This window comes from Bos javanicus, chromosome 4 (assembly GCF_032452875.1).
Source record: "Bos javanicus breed banteng chromosome 4, ARS-OSU_banteng_1.0, whole genome shotgun sequence".
Lineage (NCBI taxonomy): Eukaryota > Metazoa > Chordata > Mammalia > Artiodactyla > Bovidae > Bos > Bos javanicus.
Genome location: NC_083871.1, coordinates 87,664,696 through 87,682,313, shown reverse-complemented (window position 1 = coordinate 87,682,313; position 17,618 = coordinate 87,664,696). Strand labels below are relative to the sequence as shown.

The 17,618-nt window shown below is 40.4% G+C and overlaps 1 protein-coding gene across 11 annotated transcripts in view; it reads left to right on the top strand.

The window, feature by feature from the left end:
- CADPS2 (calcium dependent secretion activator 2) overlaps nucleotides 1-17,618 on the top strand; it is a 591,026-nt gene that overhangs the window by 200,251 nt on the left and 373,157 nt on the right. For all 11 annotated transcript variants that reach the window (XM_061414557.1, XM_061414550.1, XM_061414559.1 and 8 more), the window contains exon 3: nucleotides 14,778-15,110. In XM_061414557.1, coding sequence (XP_061270541.1) covers nucleotides 14,778-15,110 — 333 coding nt within the window. The remainder of the gene's footprint in view (nucleotides 1-14,777; nucleotides 15,111-17,618) is intronic.

Sequence of the window (17,618 nt, the reverse complement as noted above, 5' to 3'; positions counted from 1 at the left end):
TGCATAGCTTGTGCATTAATGCTTGCTCCTTTCCTCTTCCAGTTCTGGTTTCTTTACCACCACTATCACATTGCCAAGAGAGTTGTAAGGAAATGAATAGATAGTAGATAGCAGCTTATTAATTTCACAGTAAAGGTTAGGAAAATGAGAAGCTGAAACAGCTTGGGGAGTCCATGCACTGGACTAGGCAGCCCACAGTGGAAAGGATAGTATTTCACACCACCTATTCACTAAATCCTGGACTTCACTGGTGGCTCAGACGGTAAAAACATCTGCCTACAATGCAGAAGACCAGGGATCAATCCCTGGGTTGGGAAGATCCCCCTGGAGAAGGAAATGGCAACCCACTCCAGTACCCTTGCCTGGAAAATACCATGGACAGATGGAGGAGCTCACTTCTCACTTTCTTTCATTCACTAATGGTCTGAAAATAACATACGAAAACAGTGGGCTGTACATGCAATTCGGAAAAGAAACATAAATTCTCAGGTTTGGGACCATAAAACCAGCTTCACAAATACTGGAGGGAGAGTCAGTGTCTTCAGAATTGTAGCTGAAAGTAAGTACAAGATGAGTCATTGAGCATCTAAGCAGTTCATCTCAAGGTGCTTGGCCTTTCCTAGTGCATTAATGGACCTCCCTGGTGACTCAGACAGTAAAGAATGTCCCTGCAATGCAAGAGACCAGGGTGCAATCCCTGGGTCAGGAAGGGAATGGCTACCCACTCCAGTGTTCTTACCTGGAGAATTCCTTGGACAGAGAAGCCTGATGGGGCTACAGTCCATGGGGTTGCAAAGAGTCAGACAGGACTGAATGACTAAAACACAACACACTGCGTTAATAGAAGCATTGCTTCTGTAACTAGAATTGCTGTCCTTTTACATTAATATATTTTACTCATATGGCATATTCATTGGTGAAGCATTTCATGCATGCATTCATTAAATATTGATTTGCCCTGGAAGCAAAGGGGTGAGTAAACCCAGCGCCCTCAGAGCTTTCTTTCTACTGGAAAGAAATTATAATAAATATAATTTATTGAATAATTGTAAGTGCTGTGTAGGAAAACAAAATAGGATGGAATTGTCAGAGGCAGAGTTGGCAGTTTTAAATAGAGGTTTTGTCAAGAAGATGACTACTTGGGCAGAGGGCTGAAAGGAACAAGGGTCCCATGCTAAAAGAGAAAAAAGTGAAATGTGTGCCAGGAGAGCCCCTGTCACCTCAGGAGTGTTTAACCTGGAAGGCTGAAGACAGTGTTGTTGCTGCTGCTGCTAAGTAGCTTCAGTCGTATCCGACTCTGTGCGACCCCGTAGAGGGCAGCCGACCAGGCTCCCCCGTCCCTGGGATTCTCCAGGCAAGAACACTGGAGTGGGTTGCCATTGCCTTCTCCAATGCAGGAAAGTGAAAAGTGAAAGGGAAGTCGCTCAGTCATGTCCAACTCTTAGCGACCCCATGGACTACAGCCTACCAGGCTCCTCCATCCATGGGATTTTCCAGGCAAGAGTACTGGAGTGGGGTGCCATTGCCTTCTCCAGAAGACAGTGTTAGCTGTTAAAACCTGAAGAATGGCCTTGGGGAGAATTTAGATAGTCTCTACTATCACAGAGGTAAGACGTAGGTAAGAAAGTGACAGCTACCTGTGGAAACAAAGGACTTTCCGGTAGTTGGTCCTGTCCATAGACAGGTTGAGCTTCCCAGGTGGCACTAGTAAAGAACCTGCCTGCCAATGCAGGAGACATGAGACCTGGGTTTGATCCCTGGGTCGGGAAGATCCCCTGGAGGAGGAAATGGCAACTCACTCCAGTATTCTTGCCTGGAGAATTCCATAAACAGAGGAGCCTGGCAGGCTAAAGACCATGGGGTCTCACAGCGTGACACAGCTGAATTGGCTTAGCAAGCATGCACACACAGTTTATTGTCCCCCCATGAACTGAGGGTTTCTCTTCCCTAAAGGAGTTTGGTGGTCTGGATGTCGTTTTAATGGTGGTGGCCACGGTGGTGAGAGAATTCAAGCTCTGAAAGGGTGATTGGATTTATACCTTTGAAGTCTTGCGCAATCCTGAAAATGACATTCTGAGATTAAAAAATATTATTATTCCACCCATAGTTGCCATCTGGTGGAAAAACAAATAATTACACAGTACAAACTGCAGAACTCATCCAACACGTTTTTATTAAGAGTCGTTACTTGCCAGGGAGATGTGGTTCAAAAGGTGTGGGGTTCATTTTTCTTTGACATAAAGAATATTTGCTTTTAAGATTGATTTACTTTCCAGAAATTCTTTCTCAGTTTTGGAACTTCGTCTGCGTGTAGGCTCTTGGCTCATCAAGAGTAAATGACTTGCAGTCCTCAAGATTCATGTTTTCTTAGCTGCTGTTTGAAAGGGCAGTAGCTTATTCTCCAGTGCACTGATAGTCTTGTGGAAAATATAATTTGATTCTTAGAAATATCTTCTCCCAATTTCTGTGTCAACATCTTCTCAGAAAACTTTCTTGATAATGTATCTGCAGCAAAGGACTTATATTATTTTCAATCCATTGTGGATTATTTTGTTAAAACACAAGATCGTGTATTTCACTAACTCTGGAATATATAATGAAAATAATTTAAGTCAATGGAGAAGACAGATAGTTATGTGAAAGAAAAACTGATTCTTGTTGAGGTTTGACAGAAAACAGCAAAATTCTGTAAAGCAATTATCCTTCAAAAAAAAATAAATTAATTAAAAAAATGTTATTTGTGAAAACAGGGCAGGAAGTAAATTTCAGAACAAAAGGGAGTGTTTGCTGTTGATTTTAACTTATGGTTTCTTCACATTTGGTAATGGGATTGGTTAAATCAGTGATTTTCAAACTGCTACAGACTTTCTTCAGTTTTCCATATGTTTGCACATTTTTGTAACATGATGTTGGTATAAAATAGGGTACAGGAATGAAAGGGCAATGTCTCATCACTGAAAGTTTCTAAAGACATGTTCTCTGCTTCTTAAGAGACAGGTAATGATTCAGGTGCTCACATAGGTCCACAGATTCACAGTTTGCATAACTGATTAAGAGCACATGTTACTGTATTATTTCATGTAATACTCAGAAAACTGTGTGAGAGAAAGTGATGTTTATTCCTATTCCTCCAGCGAGGAAACTGACGCAGTACGGCTCAGTCTCTCAGCTTGGGTCACACTTTGGACACTCAAGTCTGATTTCCTTCTGGGTTTTGATACATTCTTTCATGGCCAAGAGCAGTGCAGCAGACATGAGGATGAGATAAGAGCACTACACAAAATTGGAATATTGTAAACCTGGAAACCACATTTTCTTACATACAATGGAAAGAAATGATTTTAAGGATTTACTGAATATTAGATACTAAGACTGTAAAGTAATACACATTTAAAAAATTTATTTTCTATATCATTATAATACGGGGGAAAAAAAATCCCCAAACAAGCAAACCGCTCCATAATATAGGCAGAATAAAGCAGCTCAACCTGTGAACTTGCTGCTGCTGTTGAGTCACTCAGTCATGTCCAACCCTTTGTGACCCCATGGACTGCAGCACGCCAGGCTTCCCTGTCTTTCACTATCTCCTGGAGTTTGCTCAGACTCATGTCCGTTAAGTAGGTGGTGCCATCTAACCATCTCTTCTTCTGTCATCCCCTTCTCCTCCTGCCTTCAATCTTTCCCAACATCAGGGTCTTTTCCAGTGAGTCAGTTCTTTGCATTAGGCAGCCAAAGTATTGGAGCTTCAGCTTCAGAATTAGTCCTTCCAATGAATATTCAGGACTGATTTCTTTTAAGATTGAGTGATTGGATCTCCTTGTTGTCCAAGGGACTCTCAAGAGTTTTCTCTAACACTACAATTCAAAAGTGTCAGTCTTCAGTGCTCAGCCTTCTTTAAGGAGCCTTCAAAGTTTTCTTTAATTTTCTATAATACTATGAAACGTTGAATGAAACAGGGGAAGAGTGAGGGAATGGGTTGGAAAGTGGGAGGGTGATGCCTTTCTTTCACTGTATATATGCATATAGGAGTTGACCTTTTTGCCCTTAAGACTTTCAGTCTGTACAGATCAGAAGCCCAGCTAGTAGTCAGTCATTATGCTTCTCTGTTTTTATTTCTGCTTGGATTGAGTGACTTGGTAGACTTCATTTCCTGCTCTGTAGTTACAGGGTTAAGGAGATTTTCTTCATCAGCTTAGGGAGATTTAAACTCATCATTGAGCTGGAAAATACCTATAAAGGAATACTAAAGGATCTGCTATTAGCTCATATTAGATGAAAAAAGCTTTATAAAAATGTGTAATATTGATGACAGGAATAGCATGCATATTTTTCCCCCCAAAAAGAGTTTTTTTATACTTTTAAAATCACATTTAAGTTCATCTGAATGCAAAGTCATCTCAATTCCTACTGCAGACAAAGTGAGAAGCCTTTGGTAGTTTAAGGGGTTTAGATCTGCTTTAAGGGCTTTAAGAGTTGATATAAGGAATTTAGATAAGTTATAAGGCAGGATCTTTTGAGAGCATCTGCTTCCCAGTTTATAAAGGTCTAGACATATCACTTACCTATATGTGTGTGTGTGTGTGTGTGTGTGTGTGTGTGTGTTTTAAGTTTGCTGTCAGTTTTAAGTTACAGTTTCTTAACATCTTTGAAGCGAATGGGACTGGTTAAAGGAGTGATTTCTAAACCTTTAAAATTCATGGATACTTGGAAAAACCACCAAGGTCAAATATTTTTTGCTAAGAAAGGTCATGAACCACTACAAAACAAACAAAACTAACCCACCATCTACTGTTAACAGCATTGCATTACAGAGGAGTGACTTGTATCTATGATTTCTACAAATAATATATGGAATAAATTTAGCTTTATTAAAATTACTTTTAGTGTTCATTTCTTTACATTGAATCAGTGAAAACTTCATCCCACACTGGTCAAAACACCCCCATTTGGATTTAATAACTTTCCAAAATCCATTAGGACTACAGGGACCTCATTATTTTCTTCAAAATTTGCCTATCAAATGATACCATACCGTACAGAGGATTTTTAAAGGTGTGGTTCTAAAGAAGTTCATAGTCTAAGCAGGAGAGAGATATAATGATGCTATACAGAATTTGCTCACTGGAGAACAGGTATGTTTCCTACCTTCAGAGAGAATGGACAATGCTAAGAAGGCCCAGCCACTCCAATACTCTTGCCTGGAAAATCCCATGGACAGAGGAGCCTGGTAGGCTGCAGTCCATGGGGTCGCCAAGAGTCAGACACAACTGAGCAACTTCACTTTCACTTTTCACTTTCATGCATTGGAGAAGGAAATGACAACCCACTCCAGTGTTCTTTCCTGGAGAATGCCAGGGATGGGGGAGCCTGGTCGGCTGCTGTCTATGGGGTCGCACAGAGTCAGATACGACTGAAGCGACTTAGCAGCAGCAGCAACAAGAAGGCCCAGAATGAACATGTGGCATAAACTGTGGACAGCTTCACAAAGTAGGAAAGAGTGATAGGAGTATATTCTGCCTGATTCTCTTTGTTCTGTCTGCTCCTTACTTTTTCCCCTTCAGTTTAATGAGCCATAAGTTGATAAATCATCACATTTGATTGCATGGTCTAGGCTTAAATTTTCACTCCTCTACAGTTTGGCTGTGTGACCTTAGACAAGTGTCTTTACCTCTCTGTGCTTTAGTTTCTTACCTTTAAAATAGATACCACCACCTACTTTATGTTTCAAGGTTAATATAAATAAAGACCCTGGAATAAATTTCAGCTGTTTTCAAATGCAGTCTTTCTCATGTGACTCCCTGACTTGAGCATTTGGATGGCAGTCCATGCTCTGGGGATAAAGACTAGACACCTTTCGAAGACTTATAGTCCCTTCTGTCTCATCACTGTAGGTTCATTCCCTTCACCAAAGCCCACTGAGACCAGCTGTGTCCCAGTCACCCCACTGTCCCTTGGTCTCCCCTCACGTCTCAACTGATTTCTTCTTTGTCTTCATCCCTCATTCACCTCCTCAGGGAAGCTCTGTGACTTCCTCCAGTAGACTCACAGCCTTGCTACAAACTCTCATCATGCCCAAAATGCTCAGTTCTCAGTAACATTCATCATTCCCCAGTCATTTTAGTTTCTGTAGTTTGTTTCTTCCACTATAAGTTCTGTGAAGGCAGCAAACCTATACCATTTTGCTCACCAGTAAATCCCCAGCACTGAGCACATTGCCCAGCATGGAGTATGTTTTGTTAAATATTTATGGAACAAATGGATGTGCTATTGGGGTGGAGTCTGTTGGAGGTTAAGTATTTTTCTTTATTGGAACAGAAAGTATGTTCTTTGGAGCAGTGGAAGAGAATGCTGGAAAGATAGGTTGAGGGAGACTTGGATGGGTGGAACGCCTGAAATTATATAGTGCCAACAGGGAATAATCTGTCAACTAGCTTTAGGCATGAGACGTGACCTGATAAGAAAGAATGGTATTAATACTGGAAAACTGGGAATTACTTGATATCTAGTAAAATTAAATTCATCCCTGTTACCAAAAAAATTGATTATGGATTTGATAACACCTGAAAAATAGTTTAAGAAAGGGTTTATCCACGGGCTACATAGGTTATTGAAATTATTACAGTGTTTTCTTTGTTATTGTTAAGGAGAAAAAGGCATCTCTTGTAAGTGGGGCTCTTGTTCTTTCTCAGTGTTTTTCTGGCTGAAAACATGCTGGCAGCCTTCCCAGGAACCATCTCAGAGATAGCCACGATGATTTGGCAAGCAGATAATGTTTTTCTCATCATTATACAATCCTTTTGAATCAAGAAGCAATGCATGTTTCAGATCAAAAGCAATATGTGAACAATAAGTACTTTTGTAAGAAAAAAAAAAAAGTGTATTTGAAGTTTTATTTGGACAGCTGAGCAGACTTAGCCTTTGCAGATATAGCTGCTTGTTGCAGTCACCACATTTCAATTTTGTTGTTAGTTCACCATGACTTGAAGATAGTCAGTAACTTCTATGGTCTACAAACTTAGCAGGTGAATGGAAAGGGTGGCAGTTGGTGGTGATCAGAGGACCCATGTACACGTTAAAAGTCCCTAAGATGTGGAGAAAGGCAGCATGCATACGGTGTTAGTTTTCTGATGTCAGGACCATCACACCTCCACCCCCATCCCGCCATGCTGAATTGGTGTGTTCAGTGGCTTTTTCAGAAGGAGATCACTGGTTGGTAATTCCATAAGTGTTGGCCAGCACCCAGCATACTATATGGCTCTCGGGGTGAACCCTTGGTAGGAGGAGGAGGGGTATAGTCGGGTGGAAGAGTGGGAAAGAAGAAAAAGCAAAGGGATGTTGCTTTTAAATTCCAAAGGTGGGGATTCAGTCTCTATTCTCCCAGTAACTTTGTGATTTTCAGCTAGTCACTTCTCTGCCTACCCACTTGATCTGTCAAAGAGACTGATAGTGAAATAAGGCACAGGAATGATGAGGATGAAAGGAGATAATATACTAAGAGCTCTGGGGAGACAAAATCTGCTTATCAGTGGGTGTGTTTGTAAACTAAATTCCTGAAGCCACTTCTGTGCCAGGATAGCCCCAAGTTACATGTTCTTCAGACAGAATTTCATTAGAGAGGAAGGCACCGTAGACACAGAGACGAGCATCTGGGACTGGCCTCGGCACGGGGTCACACTTTACCTGCCTTTAACTTGATAAGTGTTATTATGAAAGGACACAGGAATCAAAATAGTTGCAACCTAATGAGACTAAACCTATCATTTTTACAGTTTCATAACTTACAACATCTGAAAAATTTTAAACTATCATTTCTGCAAAAACAGCACAGGTTGAGAATTAGACAATAGTATGGTTTTTAAACAGCGTACATCTTATTTTTCTCACTGAACTGGTTCTCTGTGACATCACTTATTGTGCCTCTTTCCCTGAGATGTCTTTCCTTCTCCCATCATATGGACAGGGTCCATTTCCTATACTTCTTTCTTCTGTAAATATAACTGAAATTCAGTTAACCATACTGGTTAATTATTTAAATTATACAGTTGCATGGAGGGGAAATATTGAATTATTAGTTTAACCATCCAAACTGTTTATTCCCCCCTCATTCTCTCATTCAGTGGATACTCTGTAAGTGCTTGCCTTGGTATTAGGTTGGCCAAAAAGTAAGATTTTATGGGAAAACCCTGAATTAACTTTTTGGCCAACCCAGTACTAAGTGCCACAAATACAATGGTGAGTGAAACTGTATTTGGGTTCATGGAACTTAGCCTCATGTGAGTAAAATATAATAGAATTTACAATTACATATTACAGTTACAAGTGACTTTGAAGGAAAAAGAAAGGGTGCTAGGATTGCATACAAACAACATAGGTTATGGATGATTCAGGGCATTAGTGGGCATCTGGAGAGCGGCTTAGAGGTGACTTGGGGGTTGTGAGATGAATAATGGGAAGAGTTTGAAGGAAAGATGGTGGAGGCAGGGTATGGAGACTGAGTGACAGAGCCATTTGCAATGAAGCCAGAGTGGTAGGTAGTTTGGGACCCGTTGAAGTGTAGGACCTCAAAGGCCTTGCTGATGACTTTTGGTGGCAAGTCAGAGAAGAATTTTTAAGCTAGATAAGAATTTAAATGATCAGACTAAAAATAACTTTTTTTTTTTTTTTAATCAGTGAAGAGCACAACTTGGGGAAGATCAGAGTAGGGGGGAAGATCAGAGTAGAGAGTGGCTGTCAGGAAAATTTCCAAGGCAGGAAGGCCAATTAAGAGGCAGCTACCCTTAGTCTCAGTGAGGGGCATGAAGAGGTGAGGAGGGATTTCAGAAGGATTTGGGGGTGGGTAGGGTCAGCAGGGTTCAGTGAGAAGGTGTATGTTGGGAAATAAACATGGAGGAGATGGTGGAGTTACGAAGAGTTTCCAGGTCTCTCCAGAAGGGAGGGGGAGGTATTGCTGCTCACTGAAGCAGATGGGCAGAAGGGTGAGCAAATAATGGGAAAAGTCATGAATCCCATTCAAAGTTTGTTAAATTAAGGGTTCAGTGGGATGTGTAAGGAGAGCTCATGAGTCTCTTGCGAAGTTGCCATCAAGCTGTCCATGGAGACCACACTTATCCTGTGGCTCAACTGGGCTAAAGAATTTGTTTTCCACCCCACTCCCTTGGTTCTGGGCTGCCTGCAGAGGACTATTAGACAGAGAACCTCAGTTCCTTGCCTCAGAGCATCTTACATCCAGCCCCAACCACCCTGGGCAAGGATGGGAGAGCGCATGGCAGGCTTCCATATGCTAGTCTCACAAGTGACATACTTCACCGTTCTCTGTCATCCAGACCTCACACCGCCCTTGTTTCCTGATTGGTCTCCCTCACTGCCTACATGTCGTTTCCCAGTTTCAGCTTTTTCCCTCCCTCTCATTTTCCTTTTCACCCACATTTTCTAGAAGGACAGTTTATATTTGCTGTCTTAACTTGGTTACAAGGTGTCGTCTCCTGCTGCAGATCACTCCCTACTCTTTACCAGTCTTCTCTGCCACAGGTGACTTGATGGTGGTAGAGACAAACCTCTGCCAGTCTTTGTGGTACTTGATTCTCTCCTGACTGCTGACGTGTCATATTTTTTTTCCATCTTTTTCTGTAACACTACCCGCCTTCCCCTCAATCCCATTCTTCTGCCCGGTTTGTAAATGTAGGTATTTCAGAGAGTTTTGTTCCATACTTTGATACTGTTTTTATTTGGTTTTCAAAGATGGCCATTATCAAAACTAAACTAATAATCAATGACCATGCCCCCCCCCCCATCTACCCACCACCATCTGCAACCCCTGCCCTCCACATGTTGTTCTGCCTGTATTCATCTGTGGCTAGTGGAATCCAGACACCCCAGTAAAAACTGAATCATCGTGTTTTCCTTGCCTTTACACGTCCTAGAACTCATCAGGATGTGTTAATTGTCTCCCTTCTGTCTCTCTGTCTAGCCCACGATGCTTGCCCTAGATCAAGGCCTTAGTGCTTTTTGCCTGGTCTCCTGTGCTCTCTTGGTAGCTGATCCCAATCTCTGTTCTGGCTGATTGTCACCACCAATCGTTTGTCTAAACTGTGCTTCTCAGTGTTTGAGCAACGAGGATACCCAGCCATCATCCTGACCCTCTGGCAGAGCTCAGATTCCTGGCTTGGCACAAACTGCATTCGGCCGTCTGGTCTCTGTTGGTGTGATTGGCACAACTTTTGCTGCCTTCACCCTTATATTTAACATTTCTGAAGTATAGAAATTCTTGTATTTCCCTCAAAAGGTCTTGCAATTTTATACTTCTTTGCTTTTTCTGTTGTATTTTTCTGAAATGTCTTTTTCTCCTTACTCAACCTACAGGTCATTCAGATCATAGGCCCTTTTCCTGTTTTTCCCTCCTCCCCAACCTTGCCCCGCAGATAACAGAGTTTATAACCTCCTTCTCTTCCCTCCCTTTGCATAGCTTTAGTCCTCTAGGCTTCTGTGTGTCCTCTCTCTCAGGTGTTCCCAGCTATTTGAGAGCAAGGTCTTTGGTTCACTTTGTGTCCCCAACTCTCAGCAAAATGCCTGACACATTGTTACCACTTAGGAAATGTTGATTCAGTAACATGAAATTGGATAGAGTCAGTATGAGTGTAGGTATCATTTTATAGGGGAAATTAAGACTTTATAAACCTAAGTTCCTCAGTGCCCTTGCTTCAGAAACACTGTTTGGTGACTTGGTAGAATTTAATACTAACTGTTAAGCAGAAGAGATTGGAGGAGAAAAAAAACTGAAACCCCTGCCAGCTAAAAGCATTAGATATCAAAGTAATTAAATGTTTTTCTGAAGCCAGTCATAAGGTATTTATGTTGTACTTTAAAAATATCTTGCCATTCCAGCTTTATATGATTACTACATTTTAAAAAATTGTTTCGATTTCAAATGTCTTCCCCTTAGAAGTAGTCTTCCATGTAACATTTCAGTATTTCTGTATCATGGTGCAATCTAGAGATAGAAACCACACAATAATTGAACAGGAAAATGTATTATAAACAATGAGAGATTTGCTACAGTGGGTAAAGAAAATGCAAGAATATAGGAGTAGCAGACACAGGCAGCAGAGCCCCCAAGGAAGCAACAGATCTGGAGGAGGGTCCCATTCCCTTCATCCCAAAGGCTGGGGGCCACATCTCACTGGAGGAGATGTGGTGTGTCCTACACAGACATTCACCACCGTATTGTACCAGTGGGACCCACAGGAGTCTGCCTCCTGCAGTGCCACACCACACAAATGCCCAGGAACCTGCCAGGGGGAGGGGTGCCTCTCTAAACCAGCCTTGGGGTCTGCAGAGAAGCTGCCCCAAGGATGGTACCCTGTGCCTGTAGGCAGATGAAAAGATTTAAGAACTAGAGCCCTCTTCCTCCAGTGTCCCTCCAGCACCCTCTAAAATTGTGCCAGCTGCCAGAGGCAGGGCCATAGAAGGCCAGACAGGAAAGCAGTGGGTTGACACTGGCAGTGCAGTTAGAGGAGGAGGAGAAAAGAGATGGAGACACCCCGGTGTATTTAGATGTATAATAGTTAAAGGCATTTTTAGGTAAAATATACTGTTAAGTATCTTAATTTTATTTTCCTTGATTTAAATAAATGCACTCTTCTTATACCTGTGGCTTAAGAATTAACTGTAATTGGGCCATAGCTGGTTAAAAAAAAAAGAGGAAACATTGTGTATATGTGTCGTATGTTTGCCTGCTATAAAATTCACAACCCTTATAAGCTGTTGTTCAGTTGTCCAGTCATGTCCTACTCTTTGCAACTCCATGGACTGCAGCATGCCAGGCTTCTCTGTCCTTCATCATCTCCCAGAGTTTGTTCAAACTCACGTCCATTGAGTCGGTGATTCCATCCAACCATCTTGTCCTCTGTTGTCCGCTTCTCCTTCTGCTTTCAATCTTTCCCAGCATCAGGATCTTTTTCTAAAGAATCAGCTCTTCACATCAGGTGGCCAAAGTATTGGAGTTTCAGCTTCATCATCAGTCCTTCCGAGGAATATTCAGGATTGTTTTCCTTTAGGATTGACTGATTGGATCTCCTTGAAGTCCAAGGGACTCTCAAGAGTCTTCTCCAACACCACAGTTCAAAAGCATCAGTTCTTTGGCACTCAGGCTTCTTTATGGTCCAACTCTCACATCCATACATGACTACTGGAAAAACCATAGCTTTGACTAGACAGATCTTTGCTGGCAAAGTAATGTCTCTGCTTTTAAATATGCTGTCTAGTTTTGTCATAGCTTTACTTCCAAGGAGAAGGTTTCTTTTTTTTTTTTTTTGAATCAGTTCTAATGAGGTGGATGAAACTGGAGCCTATTATACAGAGTGAAGTAAGCCAGAAGGAAAAACATAAATACAGTATACTAACGCATATATATGGAATTTAGAAAGATGGTAACAATAACCCGGTGTACGAGACAGCAAAAGAGACACTGATGTATAGAACAGTCTTATGGACTCTGTGGGAGAGGGAGAGGGTGGGAAGATTTGGGAGAATGGCAATGAAACATGTAAAACATCATGTATGAAACAAGTTGCCAGTCCAGGTTCGATGCACGATGCTGGATGCTTGGGGCTGGTGAACTGGGACGGCCCAGAGGGATGGTATGGGGAGGGAGGAGGGAGGAGGGTTCGGGATGGGGAACACATGTATACCTGTGGCGGATTCATTTTGATATTTGGAAAAACTAATACAATTATGTAAAGTTTAAAAATAAAATTAGAAAAAAAAAAAAAACCCTACATATGTTGTCTACAAGAGACCCACCTCAAAACAGGGGACACATACAGACTGAAAGTGAAGGGCTGGAAAAAGATTTTTCATGCAAATAGGGACCAAAAGAAAGCAGGAGTAGCAATACTCATATAAGATAAAATAGACTTTAAAACAAAGGCTGTGAAAAGAGACAAAGACGGTCACTACATAATGATCAAAGGATCAATCCAAGAAGAAGATATAACAATTATAAATATATATGCACCCAACACAGGAGCACCACAGTACGTAAGACAAATGCTAACAAGTATGAAAGGAGAAATTAACAATAACACAATAATAGTGGGAGACTTTAATACCCCACTTACACCTATGGATAGATCAACTAAACAGAAAATTAACAAGGCTTCTTTAATTTCATGGCTGCAGGGACTGTCTGCAGTGATTTTGGAGCCCAAGAAAATAAAGCCTGTCATTGTTTCCACTTTTTCCCCATCTATTTGCCATGAAGCAATGGGACTGGATACCATGATCTTAGTGTTTTGAATATTGAGTTTTAAGCCAGCTTTTTCACTCTTCTCTTTCACCCTTACCAAGGGGCTCTTTAATTCCTCTTCACTGTCTGCCATAAGCTAGTAAGTTCAATTCAGTTCAGTTCAATCGCTCAGTCCTCTCCAACTCTTTGTGACCCCATGAATTGCAGCACGTCAGGCCTCCCTATCCATCACCAACTCCCGGAGTTCACTCAAACTCATGACCATTGAGTCAGTGATACCATCCTAATTTAGTCAACCAAAATATTCAAGTCAGGAATACCCCCTGGCCAATGAGCAAAGATAGGAAACAGCATTTTGTGCGAATGGTCTGAAAAAGGGAGAAATCAAGTGGGGCCAAGGTTTAGGACATGGTAGCTCAGATGGCAGTCATTGGGGCTGCTTTGCATGGACCATGTGTGCTGCTGGCCCGCACGCAGACAGACATGGTAGTAGCAGAGAACAGGGAGTGGGGTCTTGATTTAGGAGCACCTTGGTATCCTGAGTCAGTTCTTAGGAAAATGATTGATATTAACTTGTGTTCCAGAAGTCTCAGCAATGGATGGAACTCATGGGGGCTATGTTAAATAGTCCAGCAGGCTCTTTGGAAGAATATTTTGTTATTATAGGAAGAAAACAGGAATGAAATCAGTCTCTTGTGACCTATAGAGGATTCATAGGAATATTAATAACAGAATCAATGTTTCATGAATCCTGACTGATGTTTGTTGATAATTGGGTCTTTGACTTAGAAGAAAGGAGAGAGATGAGGCTAAGTCTGATGTCTCCCACACAGGATGACCTTACTACTTGTCACCCATCTCTTCCTACCCACTTCAAAAGTGTCTCTCTCCCTAGTTGTCATTGTATTTTATTTCTTACCTGGCATTCGTGGACAGCTAGAAGTTTCTTAGATTTTGCTTTTTCATCGTGGATTCTTCACAGCTGTGAGAAGTGTATGAGAAATTGGGGAGCTGGTGAAGTCATGCATGGGAACAGGTGTACCCCACCCCCATCTGTACAGGAGTGGTGATTAATGATTGTACCCAGAGGGTATTGACTTAGATACTAGACTTACAACACTGATAGCTTTCAGTTTCTCAAACCTTCTACTTACTGAAGAACTACTCAGAACTCCCAAGTACAGATAGAGAAGCTGGGTCATCTCACCAATTACCTTCTCAATCAACTCTTAAGGGTATCAGTTGCAGAGATCCCCCCACATGACCTTCATGTGGGGAGTCTGTAAGTCAAGGACGGATCATCTTAGGAGGTCCTCAAAACTCATTGTTTTTTCTCCTAAATATTTCAGCATGTTAAGAGAGATGATTTGGAGCCTCTATTTTGTCACGAGTTGGCATGTTTTACAAAACATTTGAACCACTGAAGAATGTTTGGTGTCATAACTCTTGGATTGCTAAAAGCAGTTGGTATTAGTGGCCCCACCTAATTGGAAGTGGGTTTTTATTTTTTATTTATTTTTTGTTTGGTTTTCAGGTTTTTCTGAAGAGTGATCGAGTGGCCAGAATGGTTCAGAGTGGAGGATGTTCTGCCAATGACTTCAGAGAGGTGTTTAAGAAAAACATAGAAAAACGTGTGCGGAGTTTGCCAGAAATCGACGGCTTGAGCAAAGAGACAGTGCTGAGTTCCTGGATAGCCAAGTATGATGCCATTTACAGGGGTGAAGAGGACTTGTGTAAACCGCCAAACAGAATGGCCCTGAGTGCTGTGTCTGAACTTATTCTGAGCAAGGAACAACTCTATGAAATGTTTCAACAGATTTTGGGGATTAAAAAACTAGAACACCAACTTCTTTATAATGCATGTCAGGTAAGTGATTATGCTATTTCCTATTCTGCTGTCTGACTCAGAAAATGAATACCAAGTGTTTGCAAGCCTATAAAGAGGTACTTTACGTTCTCTCATCACTTTGTTTGAAAATTTGAGTGAAACTGAATTTTAATAAGTCAGATAATGACATTTGGAAGAAGCTTTAAAGAATTATTTGATAGGAGAAGAAGAATATCTGTGCATTTTATTCAACAAGTAGTTGTTCTCATGTGCCCTATCTTAGACCATCAGATTTGTACCTATTGGGTATATATGGGGCATGCCCTGAATAGTAAAGTGAAAATCATTTGTTATCTGAAGAAGCTGGGCAATTTATCATAAATAGGTATTCCTCACTGCAAAATAATTTTTCATAAAGATATGATACTCATCTTCGGAGTTGTATGGCAGTGACTGAAATTTCAAAATTTTCCTTCCCTAACCCAGCCAGAGAGAATGAATTGAAGAAGGTTGCTAAATTTCATAATTTAGTAGTGACAGAATAAATAATATATTTGCTCCTCAGTTGTTATTTTAATCATGCATATCAAAAATTGAATAAAATGTTCAGTTTGTTCCATGTCTTTCATCTTTAGAGCCTATGATTTGTCTGAATGTATGCCTTCCATAGTTGTATTTTGTCTGCTTATTTAGTGGTGTAAATGATTGAACTGTACCCTAATAAACAATTTAAGTTGACAAAATTCTGGCATTTTAAAATTTGTGTGTTCGTTAAGAGTGATACTTCTATAATGTACATATGTTTACATTTATTTTAAATCTTTTTGCAAATCTGCTTCTCAATTTCTGTATTCTATGTGTCATTTACTTTGCATTACTAATTTGTGAATCATTTCCAGCGAATAAATTAGCAGAGTTAATTAATAGACAAGCAATGTGGAACCTTAACCCTGTGAACAATTCATGCATTCACTGTAATTGTTTTCACTTGTTATTAAACCAGGTGGTGGTTTTGATAATATTGGAGGATGCCTGTAAAGCTAAAATCTTCCATTGTAAAAGAAGCACAACTGGGACTTTGTATTTTTAATGAAACAGTAACTCACTTGTATAGTTAAATATTGATGAGCATAATTTATTAGTAAGAGTCAGCTTTAGACATTCAGTAGATGTTTACCATCTATGCAAGTCAAAAACTTTGCTAGGTGTTGGGGAAACCAACCTAAACCAAATAAAATATTTGTTCTCTATGTACTGAAGTCTTAATAGAGTAGATAGACCTCTAAAATCCATTATTACAAATGCTTTAGAATTTATCCTGAATTTTACAGGGTCCTCACATAAATTCCTGTGGACTTGTGACTTTAAATTAATTCAAGGTGTGTTAAATTTAATCTTTTGCTTACTTTTGCAGATGACTTCTACAGTAAGGGTTTTGACTTTTGACCCCCTGGTTTCTGTCCTCTGTGGCCTGGAACATACTTCTAGTTTAAATCTCCATCTATAATAATGCATGTATTTTTTACCTTCAGTTCTATTGGTACTTAACCTCCTGTATCTTGATGCTTTTTAAGTTCGTACACATTTAGCATTTTATGTCTTTTTGTGGAATTAACCTCTTCATATAAACTCCAGTTTTGTCCTTGATAATCTTTTTTCTTTTTTCCAAAGTCTGCTTTGTCTCACACTCATATGGCTTCTTCAGCTTTCTCTTTTAAAAATCTTTATTGGAGTATAGTTGCTTTACAGTATTGAGTTAGTTTCTGCTGTACAGCAAAGTCAAACAGTTATATGCATACATATGCCCTCTTTTAAAATTTCCTTCCCATTTAAGTCACCACAGAGCATTGACTAGAGTTCCCTGTGCTATGCAGTAGGCTCTCATTGGTTGTATATTTTATGCATAGCAGTGTATATGTGTCATTCCTATCTCCCAGTTCATCCCACCCCCGCCAACTTCACTCTTTGGTATCCATAAGTTTGTTTTCTACATCTGTGAATCTTCCTTCTATTTTACAAGAAACTTCATGTGTACCATTTTTCTAGATTCCACATATAAACAATATTATACAAGTCTTTTTTTTTCTGACATCACTTCACTCTGTTTGACAGTCTCTAGGTCCATCCATGTCTCTGCACATGGCACTCTTTCATTCCTTTTCATGGCTGAATACACTTTAACTTTCTTTTGGTTAAGGTTAGCATGGTGTATCTTCCTCCATCTGTTTACTTTTAGCCTATCTGATCCTTTGTTTAAAGTGGCTTTCTTATAAACAACACATTACTTCTTGTTTTTGTTTTTAATCCAGTCTGACAACCTGTCTTTTAATGGGTGTGTTTCGACCATTGTATTTAAAGTGATGGAACTGGATTGAATTCCAGTCTTTGTAAGCGCTGGCACTTTTTTGTGTTTGTTCTTTGTCTCCTCTCCTTTTTGTTGCCTTCTCTAATTTTAACTGGATTTTTGTGTTGTTCCATTTTATAGCCTATTTTGATGTACTGCCTATCTTTTTAAAGTGTCTTTAGTGATTGCCCTTGGTTTTACAA